This window comes from Xylaria bambusicola, assembly GCF_022495145.1.
Source record: "Xylaria bambusicola strain CBS 139988 unplaced genomic scaffold F5B22scaffold_8, whole genome shotgun sequence".
Lineage (NCBI taxonomy): Eukaryota > Fungi > Ascomycota > Sordariomycetes > Xylariales > Xylariaceae > Xylaria > Xylaria bambusicola.
Genome location: NW_025953561.1, coordinates 363,885 through 378,725, shown reverse-complemented (window position 1 = coordinate 378,725; position 14,841 = coordinate 363,885). Strand labels below are relative to the sequence as shown.

At 46.7% G+C, this 14,841-nt stretch overlaps 5 protein-coding genes across 5 annotated transcripts; 2 read left to right on the top strand and 3 right to left on the bottom strand.

Moving 5' to 3' along the window:
- Positions 1 to 155: 155 nt before the first annotated feature.
- F5B22DRAFT_595411 (uncharacterized protein) lies at positions 156 to 1,871 on the bottom strand. The gene is made up of 4 exons (XM_047974141.1): positions 1,850 to 1,871; positions 1,174 to 1,778; positions 895 to 1,130; positions 156 to 850 (listed from the first exon to the last, which is right to left on the bottom strand). Exons 2-4 carry the CDS (start codon positions 1,361 to 1,363, stop codon positions 515 to 517), a joined length of 762 nt encoding a protein of 253 aa, XP_047833576.1. The 5' UTR covers positions 1,364 to 1,778; positions 1,850 to 1,871; the 3' UTR covers positions 156 to 514.
- Positions 1,850 to 3,444, top strand: F5B22DRAFT_595408 (putative tyrosinase). The gene is made up of 4 exons (XM_047974140.1): positions 1,850 to 2,304; positions 2,352 to 2,448; positions 2,498 to 2,874; positions 2,919 to 3,444. Exons 1-4 carry the CDS (start codon positions 1,941 to 1,943, stop codon positions 3,143 to 3,145), a joined length of 1,065 nt encoding a protein of 354 aa, XP_047833575.1. The 5' UTR covers positions 1,850 to 1,940; the 3' UTR covers positions 3,146 to 3,444.
- A 2,394-nt stretch (positions 3,445 to 5,838) lies between these two features.
- Positions 5,839 to 8,927, top strand: F5B22DRAFT_661914 (PLP-dependent transferase; the record flags this gene model as incomplete). Its single annotated transcript, XM_047980399.1, has 1 exon — positions 5,839 to 8,927. One exon carries the CDS (start codon positions 5,839 to 5,841, stop codon positions 8,779 to 8,781), a length of 2,943 nt encoding a protein of 980 aa, XP_047833574.1. The 3' UTR covers positions 8,782 to 8,927.
- Positions 8,928 to 10,244: 1,317 nt separating this feature from the next.
- F5B22DRAFT_634466 (uncharacterized protein) lies at positions 10,245 to 12,942 on the bottom strand (the record flags this gene model as incomplete). The annotated part of the gene is made up of 10 exons (XM_047976982.1): positions 10,245 to 10,328; positions 10,398 to 10,465; positions 10,516 to 10,749; positions 10,806 to 10,973; positions 11,037 to 11,267; positions 11,333 to 11,417; positions 11,792 to 11,796; positions 12,072 to 12,239; positions 12,317 to 12,602; positions 12,664 to 12,942. 10 exons carry the CDS (start codon positions 12,940 to 12,942, stop codon positions 10,245 to 10,247), a joined length of 1,608 nt encoding a protein of 535 aa, XP_047833573.1.
- A 291-nt stretch (positions 12,943 to 13,233) lies between these two features.
- On the bottom strand, positions 13,234 to 14,748 carry F5B22DRAFT_542530 (glutathione-dependent formaldehyde-activating). Its single transcript, XM_047972861.1, has 4 exons — positions 14,482 to 14,748; positions 14,121 to 14,318; positions 13,920 to 13,998; positions 13,234 to 13,812 (listed from the first exon to the last, which is right to left on the bottom strand). Exons 2-4 carry the CDS (start codon positions 14,294 to 14,296, stop codon positions 13,525 to 13,527), a joined length of 543 nt encoding a protein of 180 aa, XP_047833572.1. The 5' UTR covers positions 14,297 to 14,318; positions 14,482 to 14,748; the 3' UTR covers positions 13,234 to 13,524.
- Positions 14,749 to 14,841: the final 93 nt, after the last annotated feature.

Genomic DNA, 14,841 nt, shown 5'->3' with positions numbered 1-14,841 from the left:
TCGTCCACCGTCCTGCGTCTCATGCAAAGTCCTTACAGGGGACCAAATCCTTCCGTGCAACGGAGCTAACCGACTGTCAACGCAAAGCGAACGGAACATTTTCGGTTCCGTCTGTATAGTCTACTAAGCACCCAAGTTTTACAGAAAAAGATATACGAGCGTAGCAGATAATATGATATGACTGTAGTGTGGGGGACCCCCCAATCCCGACGCTCAAAGAAGCCATACACTGACTTGGATGAGTTCGGGCGATTTGAGATAGTCTGATGAGGCCAAGTTTGCAACACACGGGATTTTCAAATTCTAGTAAGGAAATGGGGGCTTTCCTTCACCTGGTTAACGGCAGTCGAATACGCGGCGTTGTAATCAGGTAGATTGTGCTGTACTAATCAATGCTTAAGAGTAAGGAAATACTAATCATAGAGTGGATAGAATGAACTAGCATACATGATTCCGATGACTTGCTCATGCTCGAACCGTTTTGTAGCTTTCTTGCACCACTGATATCTGAGTTCTACGAAATGATTGCCCCATAGTCGATGTCTTTCACACCATCGTCGCCATTTTCTCTACAAAACCCAAAATGATCTTTGAAAGGGATGTCTTCAACGCTATCTCTGTAACACGCTGTGTTCTCAGCAGCCCAGGCACGCAATTGCTCCCAGTCCTTACACTTATGAAGTTGCCCGTCACCAGCTGTGTGATCGCCAAATGAATAGAGCGGCGTGTTGTCCGCATTGCACTGTATATTCTGCCGCAGTGCATCGAAACAGTGGTCGACGTGCGATCCAGGGTGGTATGTGAATGGCTTTCCGTCAATTGCTTGCCAGAAAGTCAATCTCATGATGCGCTGCTAACGTTAGTTGCGTACTAATGCTTGGTTAGGGGACCTACTAGACAATGCAACAGATGGTACGCTTCAAGGAGATAAACAGCTTTCGTCTTGTCGCCAGGATAGTAGGCACTTAACGGCCAGCCATTTGTCGCTGCCCACTTTCGATCTACGCTCACGATGCCGTGTGCTGGGTTTATTTCGTCCCACAGGTTGTCAGCCTCAGAGCGGTTGACAGGGCTGTACGCAGTATTCCACCAAAAGCGCTCATAGACAGTGTCGAATTCCTCAGTGCAGGCTGTTCATCAGTTATCGATCAAGCTATCGAACGAATGGCATACCTAATTCAGATGGCGGCCGGCTTCGTGGCACCCAGAAAGGCCAGCTAAGGGAGAGTAGGTTCGTTATTGCGAGTAGAGCTACCCCATACGTGATCCATCGTCTTCTCAAACGTTCATACCCTATGTACGGTAGTGGTTCTTCTTCGTGTGGGAATTCCGACAGTTTGGATATGGGTTGATACGAAGCCATTCTAAAGATGATCTAGTATGAGCTCAGACGTGAGATATGACTTCAGGTTTTGGGGGAGGATAGAATCAACTGCTATCAACCTGTCCGTTGGCGCAGTTCTACCTGAAATTGAGCGTGATCGGCTATTATTCTTAAACCGACAGGGGTTTGCAGCTTAACTAGAAAGAGTCTAGAGCAGGGTGTGAGCTTATTCCACGATGGTTCGTTTCTATATGTTAGCATGGGTGGTCAGGGAAATGATAGTACCACATTTATGTTCTCGAGAAGTTGCATGGTGAAACCCTCCATGTTCTCTTACCTCGACCAATAACAGACCATTACTTGCCGGAGTCCCTAGATCATGTTCCAGGGTGGAAAGGGCTATGCTGCAGAGATGCATAACAAGAAATCCTTTACATGATATGTGACAAGCTAGGTAATCGATTCTGCCCTGTGTATTTTCCCTCTTATGTCAGCAGCCAACCCCGCATACTAATTGCAGATCAGAGTGAAAGATGATGAAGCCGTTCTAACATTTTCACTTGAGAATGTTCATATAGATATTACTCCCTTTGGAAGATTAGCCTTACTTAATATCATGCCGTCCAGTGAATATGAGCGCGGTGACGATCAGGCCAGCACAGAACCACTTCTACAGACCAACGAGTCTGAGGGTACAACTGCATGGTCATCAGTGTCATCTATAGTACGCACATTCGCTTTTTTCGGGCTGTTCATTATATTATCTATCTCCATATACATGGTTGAGAATCTTGAAGATAGTCTTAGCGACCTCATATGTATAGAGCCTGCTGTCCGTCGAGAATGGCGGACACTGAGAAGGGCAGACCGGCTTGAATACCTTCGCGCAGTCAAGTGCCTGTCCTCAATTCCCTCAGCAGTCTGCAACGGCACTTTACACGATGAATTCTCTTATATTCATCGCAGGGTCGGAGAGTACTGTACGTATCAACGTTTCGTGTGTTAACAGATTGCTAACTTATGGAAGCTCACGAAGCGGCCTCGTTCCTGCCGTGGCATCGGTACTTCATACATATTTACGAGGAGACACTAAAACAGCGCTGTCAATTTAAAGGAACTCTTCCGTATGCACGATCTCGTCCTTCATTCCTGGCTCTGCTAATGCTGTGTTAGATACTGGGATTGGACTCGCGATTGGGCTGATCTGACCCAGTCACCTGTATGGGATGCCAAAGAAGGTTTTGGTGGAAATGGTAATATCAACAACGCAACTACTGTAGGTCACGGCCACTGCGTCGAAGATGGTCCCTTCGCGGGTTTGCAAGTTCAATATTACAACTTGGATTGGTATCCGCATTGTCTATCGCGAGGCTTCTTGGCCGGAGACTTCCTAGACGAATTTGGAGCACAACGATTGAACAGGACTGCTATAGCAGCAGTATTAGACGAACCAGATTATTATCAGTTCGTCTTAAAACTAGAAGATGGCCCGCATGCATCGGTCCCAATTATCGTGCGCGGGGACTTCTACCGTTTCACTGCACCCAATGGTATGTTTTGACGTCAGTCTCTTGAATTCCGCTTACCGTGATAGATCCCGTCTTCTTTCTGCATCACGCCCAGATTGATCGGCTCTGGTGGCAGTGGCAAAGCCAAGACCTCGAAGTGCGGGCAACGGCCTATAACGGCCCAGCAAGGCACAATTCATCCATCGAAGCACAACTCACGGATCTTATTGAAATGGCTGGACTAGCATCGGATATTCCCGTTAGCTCGGTAATGACTACCAATAGTCGGTTGCTGTGCTATAATTACCATTAATAGGATCCTATAAGAAATGTATAAACAAACGTGTAGTAAATACAAGTATGCATCGTTAACAGTGACGCTCACTTGAACGAAGCTGGAAATCCTGACTGAGCTCTCTACCTATTATCATATCCTTCAATAACACCAGGATATCTGTTACGGTCTACGGAGTAGTGGGTGGACTAGATACGGAGCGGCAAAACTTTATTGCGGACATCGCCTATTAATAGAACAATCTAGGTCGCTAGGCTTACACATTGCAATTTAGACTTCTAGAATCTGAGTAGTTTGGCCCTAACTAATCGTGCTCGAAGGTGGCGCTGATTCATTTTCATTCATCTCTTATCTCCGTGAAAACATCAAATGAATTAATGTCCAACAATAAACTTCATTCCACTAATTGTTACACGCACGTACGGCAGATCACGGTGCATGTGCAAGCCTAGTAAAAGATCCTTCATAAACTTCATGATCCTTTATAAGACATACACCACCGTATACAATGTGAAGTCATATGGATTTATTGGCAATAAGACATCTCGGGGCTTTGAAGACTAACAGAGGCCGTAGCGAAAGCCGAACCAGTTGAAAATACATCCAATTCAGCGACCAATATCAAGATGGTCAGAACTCAGCAGCTGTAGTAGATTGTTTTGTTTTGAATACCTAGATCCGTTTCCAAGCCCTATCAATATCCTCGTGATACCTTTACATATTATCGACATACGATAATATGTAGTCCTTCGGGTTTACGGATATGTTGCTAAAGGCAAGGGCGTCTATGGCCCGGGTGAAGCTAAGAGATCTCCACCGACGAGTGTACCTGATACTTTATGATGAAAAGAATAGGAATGAGGTGCTTCAATAGCTTTTCCTCATTTGCGTGTAGTCACCACATTGGTATTAAGACAGAGTCGCGGGCGGAATGTGTTACGCATACAAACTGAACATACAGTTCGCCATGCACTTCGGCCGTACGAAAGACCATTGCAAGCTGGTCGTGATCTTCAAAAATATGCAACCGATACTGGGCAATATTGGAAACTGAGGTTATGCAGAATTCGCTTCATGAAACAAGCCAGTAAGACCTAAGCGGTCAGGGCTTGTAGACGAGTTGTATATAGAGTCGAGTCAAGCCACGAAGGCCAAGATGGAATTGGTTGGTCAAGGACTCATGCAGCCCTAGTTGATCATTGCATTCTGAATAGCTTCAATTCCAAGCCCAGTTCTCTGCCCTTGTTATAGAATGAGTAAATCATGTTCCAAGGCATTTAACGTGTCTATCTATATTTGCTATTCAGTACATAGGGTTACAGTCTAGGCCTTAGCAATTTTCAAAACTCAGCTCTCGCAGAAACGACACGAAAGAGGTGATTGCCTTTTGCATCTTCAATACTAAAACGTCAGCTAAGACTTACATTGATAATGCGCCACAACGCATAACTAGACAAGTACCTCGGATATCTCGAATAGGATAACATCTAAGCTTTCTGAGAGTCTACCTACATCCAACAAGCCTGTGCCTCAGCTTCTGCATTTGGCCAATCGGTCACAGAATCAATATCACGAAAATCATCTAGCTCCGATATTCACCCATTACCCTGTAGGTTTGAGGCGTCTTAGTGTTCAGGAGTCTTAAGACTTTTTCTTTATGTTACCGTCCAAATAGAAAATAAATGGCCAATATCAGCTATTTACTAGCCGACGCCATAGCGCAGAAACTTTACCAAGAGCTGAGGATTAAGACGCCTGCTAATGATAGAACTAACGAATACTAGTTCCAGCTGACGTGAGACCAAGAAGCTGAATTCAAGAAGCCAGATCTCCATAACTAAGCCAGCTTCTTTTGGTGATCAAATGACTAGACAAGCAAAAGCAACAGACACACTAAAAAGCTCATTGAGCTCAAGTGTCAACGAGGTGTCTTAAAGTGTACGATAACTCGGTACTTATCTGTTGTTTTCTCATTCTCGCTTCTTATTGCCATTAGTTATGTGCCTGTGCAATCAACATCTTCATGGGAAACACGTTCCACCCCTGTTTTAGATCCAAGGTTTATATGTGTGCATGTTAACCCGTAAGTAAACTCTCCACATATGAACGACCGTGCTGTCATACCACCAAAACTTTCTAGAGTAGAAAATTGGAGAATCTGTGACACCCTTAAGGACAATGTTTAACTGGGGCATATGATTTGGCTCCTAGGCTCGCTTCTCAGATCCGCCTAGACTCAATCGCCCACGCTGTTCCGAGGGCCAGCCAAGATAACTATGACAATCTGTTTACAAAGCAGGGGCGGGGTCCCCGAAGATCTAATGATGTGTAGAATATATAGAGGCCCGTCATGACTAATAGAAGATAAGTTAATATAGATAAATAATTCCACCATCCCATCAAACTACGTTCCTTCACTGGGTGCTAGATTACTTTTCTCTCACTTCCGTTACAAGATGCGCTATCGTTTTCTAGGGTATTTTTATTCAGCTTTAACGGCCGGCGTATCTGGAAGAAGACACTTGTAATGAAACACGCGCACGATATCTTCTCCTGATTATGACAATAAAGAAGAATTTTTGATGATACGCGACTACCACTCTAGCTGAAATATAACCAGTAAGGCCTGTGATACAGCTTCTATTTCAATGAATTAGCGTCGTCGCTACGGCTAACATTCAAGTTGAGATGGCTTTGCCGAGAAGAATACCATGCCTATCAAGACCTTGGACTTTCTGGATGAAAGCTTTCTAGACCATGCTGCAGTCAACCACGGACGTCCCAGCATAACACCGTCTATCTATACTAAAGCTGTTCGAAGCGCTTTTGAGAAATCTAAGGCTCGGTGGATTGATGACCCTACCATTAGCCAATGGCGCAACCCATGTCACAAGATTTACGACGTGTTAGCAGAAGTAGACGGTCTATACGAGGAATGGGCATCTTCTGATGCAGCTCCCTTCCAGCTCTCTCCAGATCCTCTCTGGCTAGATACTGGCCGTATTCTTGCCAGCGTCGGATTACCGTGGCATAACAATCAGATCAACTTACCCAGTGAAATCGATACTAGTTGGCCATTTCACTTCAAGCGTTTTGAGGCGCAACTCATTAAAATAAAAGCAGCCCGAGTGGGAAATTTTAATCCATCTGGGTACGTCAGTAACTACGATGAAGCCAACCTCTACTGTATTCGAGCGTTGCAACACGATTTTCGGGAGCTGTTTCCTACTCAAAGGCCCATACTAGCTTATGACCGCTTTGATACCGAGCTGATATGGTTTGCCGAAAGGGCATTTGGACTTGAAGGACGACAGTTGAGTCTTTGCAGGCCATTACAAGTTCTTGAGGACGAGCTTTTAACAGCAACTTGCAATGCGACCAGGCCCATCATCTTTGCAGCAACGCTGTGCAATCTTTCTTCATCAGAATACGATGATATTAGCGTCATTTCCCAGCTATCTCGTCGTTTTCGACTTTTCCTGCATGTCGACGCGTTTCGGAGTTTTGATTATGTTACTGTTGGGCCGGATCACGGTCAACATCCACCTGAGAAGCTCACCCTAGCAGCCATAGATTCCAAAGAACCTGTTCGAATGAAGAATGGATCAATTTGTGCCAGTACAATAGTTGCGGGAGGCATGAACCATTCGCGTTATGATCCAGCTGTTGCTCTCAAACCTGCCTCGGTCGGCGGCCAGAGATTGACAAGGGTGGCTTATGTCAGAGGCTTCGACTCGACATTGTCGGGCTCACGCGACGCCATAACACCATTATGGCTGGCTCTATATGAGGAAAGACTTGGAGACCGTGGTTTCCAGGAGCTTCTCCAATATCACTCGTCATTACGGTCTCTCGTCTTGCACCGTTTAAGAGATCTAGGCATCCCGGCCGTTTCGTCCCCTTACTGTACAGACATCATTATTACATCGTATACCAGGAGCCAGAAACAGTGGCTGGTAATGCTTGGCGGCAAGACTACGCCAAAGGGAACTATCGTTCTATCGATCAATCCTTATTCTTCTACGATTAAACTTTTGTCTTTTCTCCCCGAGCAGGTCCGAAATCCGGTTTGCTTTAAAGACTTCGCGGCCATGTATCCATTATCGCAGAAAACCCTGGTAGAGCTCGAGGCAACAGTACGATCATGGCAGATAGTTTCAAGGTCTATGACGGGTTACCCAGTCTATCTTGGCTCACACTCCGCCTTAGGGCCCGTCGTTGGGCTGTTGTATGACGTCAACATATGTAACGACTGGGCAGAAAGAAAATCGCGTGAACTCCTCGATCATCGCATGGGAGCTTTTGGCCTAATTTCCTCAGAGAACAAGAAGCATTTTAAAGGAACATTTACGAACGGCAGCACTATGGGAAATCGGCATGGTATCATGAACGCCCTTGTGCAATTCCCGAATGCTTTCATATATTGTTCTACAGAAACACACTACAGTGTCCTCAAAACCCTTCGGGATTGTGATACTCTAACAAATCGTTGGGTTGGAGGTGAACCTCGCTATTCCCAGATAAATAGTGCTCCAAATGGCAGTATTCTTGTTGAGGCTCTTGTTCAGCAGGCTGTTACCGATAGGTATCAATGTGTAGCTGAAGGGGTCGAATATCATATGATCTTATTAGTCAATATGGGGACCACATTTGTTGGGGCCAGGGACAACCTCGCTGAGGCTTTCCGGGAATTAAGAAGGGTTGGAATCCAAATCTCGTATATTCATGTTGATGGAGCCTTGGATTTCGGATACGAGACGTGCGGCATGAAGCTGGGCCCACCTGGTGCTGTGGACAACGACTGTACACCACTGGTACAGGGAATCACACTCAGTCACCATAAAGCTCTCGGTACTACGGTATCTGGCGAGGTTCTTTACTTTAGCCCCGAGAATCAACGCCCAATTCCATGCTTAAGTATTCATCCCAGAGTCATTTTTGAAGTTTGGTTCTACAGCCAAGTGTACAGTGCTGCTGATCGCAGTTCAATGTTCAGCTACTGTCGCGAGAACTCCTCGCTCTTGCAGACGGGTCTCGAAAGAATGGGTATTGTCACCAAAAGAAATTATTACAGTATAATCACTGTTTTTGAACGCCCACTTGCTTGGATCACAGAGCAGTTTTGTCTGAGACCTGAGGGTGACTGGGTTCACTTCATAACTATGCCCCATATATCTAAAGAGACAGTTGAACGTTTCCTTGACCAAGTTTTATATACTAATAAGCAAGTTTCTGCTGCTTTGCGCTGCATTTCCCCATTATTGAGTAACACCTTCACGCGAGAAATGGGGTTGAAGCGTATTCAATGTTGCAGCGTCCTTGCTGAACGGGTGTCGACATTAATCCGGCCTGTTATACGATTTCATGATATCCGTTATCGAGATACAGGTTCGACGCTCGATATCAAATTAAACCTGCGAGGGGCTCTCTCGATTGTGGCCGTTGATGGTTGGGATGAGATCCAGCTTGTCTTCTTACTAGGTTCGGATCGTGCCCAGTCTATTCATGTCGGCCCTATATTTGTAAAAAATCAGTTTGATTTTTGCAAGACGAACATCATCGAGATATTGACGCTTCTTGTCTGTCTCCTAGCAAGATATCTCAAGGCAGATATAAGCGTGGATAGCCAGAGCTATCGGGTGTATACTTTCTAATGTGCTACACGGAAACTCTCGGACGTAGGTAGGCCTCACGGCCCCTGCAGTGCGCACGAGGGATCATATCAAGGTAGTATTGAGTGCTCTAGCTAGCTAGGTTCTATCTGAGGAGCGGTTGAGCGGTGTACAGAATATATATGCGACCTTTGGACCCAGGTTCACCCGTTCCTTGACTCCACCAACGTCTGACAGAAACAGGTGGCTATCTCGACTTAAACAAAGATGCGATGTCGCTCAAATAGCAGACAAATAATATATACATTCAATGATTAGCCACGGACTCATCTTTCCGTAGATGGATAGATAACTCGGGGAATAAACTTAGTATCACTATTCCAAGTGCACTAAGTTACTTTAAGTAACGTGGTGGTGACCCCTAACCTTTTGGAAGACAAGCCTTGCGATAGTGAAGGCTGTCGGTAGATTCTAGTACAAATATGTTTTCAAACTCTCAGTGGTAGCTACAAAGTGAATGAAGTATTTGATGCATATTAGGGAATAACACGAGTTCCCATGTCCTGTATCACCCAACCAATCTAAGTTTAGTACAACACCCACCCTGTGAATGAACCCATGGGGAAAAGCCCATTCCATATGTTGACGTTGAGGATTAATTACAAGGCATCAGACAAGATTGGAAAAGCGTGTGATGCTTTAACTGCCATGAACTACGTCCTCGTATATTCAAACGTCTATAGGATCGATCATAGGCAGAAATGAAGTCAGATCGGTTTCTTCATGTATACCTTGATGTTCCTGATCTGCCAAAATTGTCTACTGACATGTACATCAAAGCCAAATGTTTCCTAGCGGCAGCGTTGGCAATAAATTCTTGGAAAGTCGGGTTTGTCTTTGGCCAATTGATGGGGGCAGGTGATATAAGGCTAGAGTCTTGTTACATTGTGGCAATCCTCAAACCCGAGTTCGGCCAAGTTATTATACGATCACCCCTGGCTTGAAACTGCCTTTATGCTTCATACCATTCTGTTGTACGAATCTTCAGTTTGCAATATGGTAGGGGCTTTTTTCTTGTTGTTTATCTGTTTTATTGAATATTGAATCATCATCAATCTGCTATATTTAATTGGCCAGTTACAGTCATTGGAATGGATACATGTGCTGTAACCATCACGCAGATGTCACCCCGAAACAATGTTATTTGTAACATATCCCTGGCAACTTAGCGACAGTTATTACTAGATTATCATGTATGACTACTTTCGATGTCATTCAGAAGGCAAAGCTTCTTCTTTACCTCAAGTGTTATGTATGCATGTTTTTGATGAACCAGCGCTGAGCTGCACTATGCTCAAGTATGAAGAGCTCCTTGCTAATGATTCCATCCTGTCTGAAGCAAACCTAGCTTGACATACAAGCAGCCCTAATGCTAGCAACGATGAACTACAGCCAGTGTGCAGCCTTCCAAGCACGTCACCCCCCTGAAAATTCTATTTTCCTTACTAAAGTTCATTTGAGATTCTAGTGTTAGACGCGGTGAGAATGTCTGCTGCAAGTGCTGGCCGATCTGCCGTCCCAGCAGTGGTCTGTGGCCAGAGATGTTAGTCAACCATGAGTTTCTTTGTAGCAGTCCTGCCGTCATTGAGTAAACCTACACCTCCATCAACTGGCATGATGAGACCCGTGATCCAGCCAGCTTCTTTACTGCTGAGAAATAAGATCGCTAGATTTATTCAATCAGCCATGCAATATGGCGTGGTCATATGAACTCACCATGGCCGACATCCCACGCAGTACCCTCTTTCTTCATCAAGTTCTGGTTAATCCTAGCTTGCCTCATCTCATCCGTCATACCACGCCCGCGAACCATCGGAGTATAGACCATGCCGGGAGCGACACAGTTGACGCGAATGTTTTCCTGGCCGTGATGCGCGGCCATTGCTCGCGTCATCTGGACGATGGCACCTTTTGTGGTTGTGTAGAGCAAGCTAGGGTTGCCACCCTGTACTATAGCCACCTCGCCGTCAGATGAAGATAAGGAGCCTAAGATCCAGGCTACTCACAACCACTGACCGAGGACATGTTGACGATTGAGCCGCGCCCTTGCTTCCGCATCTCCGGGATAGCGTAACGAGCCATTAGAACCATACTTGTCACGTTAATACGGAAGTCCCTGTCCCAGGCTTCGAAATCTAGAGACGTCGCATCACCTATTGCCCCTCCGACACCCACTGGCTTCATATATTAGCTGCATCGATAAAATATGAGAAGTAAAGGGTGCATGTGCGGCTTACCATTGTTCACGAGAATATGAACTGCACCCCAAAGTTCAACTGTTTTGGCCACGGCGCTTTTGCACGAAGCCTCATCTGTCACATCAGCCTCAATGATTTCCGAGGCCCCTCCTTCTTCGTCAATCATTCGCTTCGTCTCCTTCGCCCAGTCAACGTTTATGTCGAGCAGGGCAACCTTCGCCCCATGGCGGGCCAGAAGGATAGCTGTAGCGCGGCCATTGCCAATCTCATCTGTCGCTCCACGGTCAGCATCTTCATTCACCCCACGCTAAGATGCGAAATGCCAGAAGACATACTGTCCATTCTCGAGCCAGCTCCTGTCACTATAGCGACTTCTCCCGTGAAATCTAGGGCTCGTGGGGGGGGCATCATTGATTTCCGCTAGATGAGATATAAGTCTGTGTTAGACAGCTGTGATACGTCTAGTTTCTGGCGAGAGCGGCAGATGTATAGAAGACAGTGCCTTGGGCTTCAACCTGATGTACGCAATATGTCTCGGGCATAAGTATCAAGGACTCCTCTATAGGTTAGGTTAGGTAACACGACGTATGCTTGCACCTGTCTTCCCCGCCTTCTTCCCCCGAATCTAGCAAGAGAGAGTTTTGACCCTGTAGAGATTGGGATACCATCGCTATATTGAGGGTGTTCTCTATATCCTATTGAGCCCTACAGGTATCGGCCAATCTAGGTTAATTAGAGCATTTGTAGAAGCATTCTCTATGCAATGAAAATTCATCGTTCTCCTTGAACAGCACTTTGACTAGAAATTACCCAACTCGCGTCCCAACATGAGACTAATACATCACCGTGGGGTATCTACGGGAGTATCTCAGCGAAGACAGGCTCTGATGGCGCCTCCGCGTACATCGCATGGGATCCCAAGCGAATGCGGGGTTAATATCAATCATTCCGGCCTTGATAGCCAGTAATTGAACCAATTCATTATACCTGTTAAACTCTGTTCTTTAACCCAACCTGCTTGACCTCAGCCATCGCGAACTCAGTCGGACAATGGGGATGGGGTAATCTGCCTACGTTGATAAGGATCCTCTGGGTCGCCTCGCAAGGCAAAGCCATGTTCCACGCCGGCAAATAGTTGATAGTGATAGAATTTCTTTTCTTCTTGTAGTATATCTAGCGCGCGTCTCCTCGAAGGAAGATCGAAAGTGTGATCAGTCTCGGCGCAGGAAAGGAAGAGGGGTTCTAGAAAGCAACAGCGTCAATTAGTGGGACAACATTTCCCATGCAACTCTTCATCAACGGCTCTAACCAATACTCACTCTTGATATTTCGAAAATGACGCTCTTGGAGAAAAGCGGGATGTGCGAAGGCGCCAGCAGCGACAGTCCCCTTGGCCAATTCGGCGCATACGTACGGGGCCCCGAAACAATAACCCACGCAAGCTATCTTTGCGCCCGAGTTTCCATACTGCGCTGCTACAGCTTGAACCCATCTCGGCACTGCCTCATCTGCAAATTCAAGGTGCTTCTTTTTCCATGCCTCATAGTCAAAAGTGGGGTCTGTAGTTCTGTCGTGTCTGTCTTTTCGATGCTTCCACACAGGGTCCTGTTGAACCCGGTGTTATTGATCAATCCGCGGGGAAACTACTGGTATGAAGCATACTTACACCGCGAAAATAGTCTAACCCAAGAGTGAGGTACCCAGCATCGGCGAATGCGTCCATGACCAAAAGGCTATTGAGGAATAATCCCCAGATATCGGGAAAGTATAGTAGAACATGCCCGTTAGCCTTTGTGCTTGATGGGGTAGCGATGTATGTCTCGATCCCCTCGATCATTCCCCATCCTCCTCGCGCTTCGTCTTTATGGATTGTTCCCTCCAGGCAACATAATCCACTAGGCTTCGCCAGATACTCGTCGGACCTGGCCACGATTTCAGATTCCATTTTAGTGATGCGTCCGTTTGGTTTCCAGACAGCTAGTCAAACCCCTGAGTTCCGTGATTGACGAGCCCGACGGGAAACCCCTCACTACCCGCTATTTTCGCTGCCGCCCTTACCCCGAAATAGAGTTACCGTACATGGTGACTGAGAGTAATCTGAGGGGAAGCCTCGTCACAACCCTTGTCTCCTATATCTCCCCCATGCATTTCCCAGGCTTAGGTCTGTATGTAAATGGCAGGACTAACATTTCAGTTTCTCGACTTGGTCATCTAGTGTTCCCGCAGAAGACCACCCAGTGACAATACTAAGGGGCGATTGGAGCCAATATGACACGCAGGACTGTCACTTCACAGCTAAATAAAGAATCTCTTGTTAGTAGATATTCATTTCGTACATCTCGGCAATGAAGATATAGCCTGTAAACCTATGTACACCGAGGGTAAAGCGCAACGCTCGAATTTGTTATCAGAGCATAAGGTATATTCCAATCAACTTCACCCACGTCCAAGCTCGCCAAATTAACCCCACGACTCCTGTTAAGCAAACCCGAGGCTCGAACCTCAATCTTATCTAGCCGTCGACCGCCTAAATACCACTGAGCTCACAGGCTCCTTTAACGCGGCCGAGCTTCGCCACCTCAGGTGTGTTCGCCTCTTCAGGCCACCCCCCACTGTTCATGAGCGGGCCAGGATGGTCAGAAGGTTGGTCTAGAGTCTCCTGCGAGCTGCTATAATCCGAATCAGGGGGCTCTGTCGAGTGCGCTTCAGAGCCTTCCGGAATAGGGACCATGGCAGACTTGGTCCAGATATGGGTAGCACTGCCCCAATCAAGGCCGTCGATACAGCCCCCTTTCACAGAGACAACGTTCTTACCCTGCAATGCCATGTGAGCTGTCTATTCCGGCGACGCATTTGAGATAGAGCCGATATAGCCATTGGACACCGAACAGCCTAAGATGAAGAAACGACAGGAAAACTTACAGGGGTCGTGTGAATTAGCCTTGTGCCACAGCGCTGACAGAAATAGCAGTATAAGGTGTGGCCTGAGTGCGTCGGACGACTTGTCAAGGATTCGTGCGTTAGTTAAGATGAAAATGACAGAATGCAAGCTCTCGACGACGGCGAACTAACCCCCCACGCCGCAATATGCATCACACACCCGAATCACAGGATTCGACCTACGTGTAACAGGACAGCAAGTCAGTTTTAGGTAGTTCGAAGCGTGGAAATATCGCCGAGGTTCCGAATGCAGAGCTCGACTGCCAGCGACATTCGGCGCAGTGGCAGATGTACAGCGCTAATGGCTTCGGGAGCGGAGTGGTGAAGCGGACGGCCCCGCACTGACACCGGGCTTCCATGTCTGACTATCTCTTCAGCTAACTACTGCTCTTAGCTGATATGAGTTAAGAATGGGCGGGCGATGGAGATGTTGAGTAGACGATACGAATGTCGCGGCGTTATGAGTGAGTCACTGGGAATGCGACTGAGCTAATTCTCACCCCTCAACAGTAGGTACGAATTCATAACATTAGACAATAGCTACCTGCTCCACTCTTTTCACGGCCCCGGCCAAGAGAGCTTGACTTTAAAGAGAAGCGCGAAGGGGGGGCTCTTTTGAAAAGTATAACGTGTCAGGGGCGGTTGGACCGACTCATCGATCCAAACTAAGAGTACAACTCTCATCGTCAGCGAAACGAGCATCCAAGATAGTAAGTAACCAGTTTGACGCGGTGTCACGTGCCGTGGCGCTGTTCTTGGCAGGTCGATGACGTCGTGATCTTACGGCTCTTATTCTTATCCAGGTGGCACTACCTAAGGCAGAGGTGAGGCAGGGATGGCGACGAGGGTCGCGATGATCTCTTCTGACAGAGCTGCGCCCGTTAGCTGTCAATATGCCTACCTA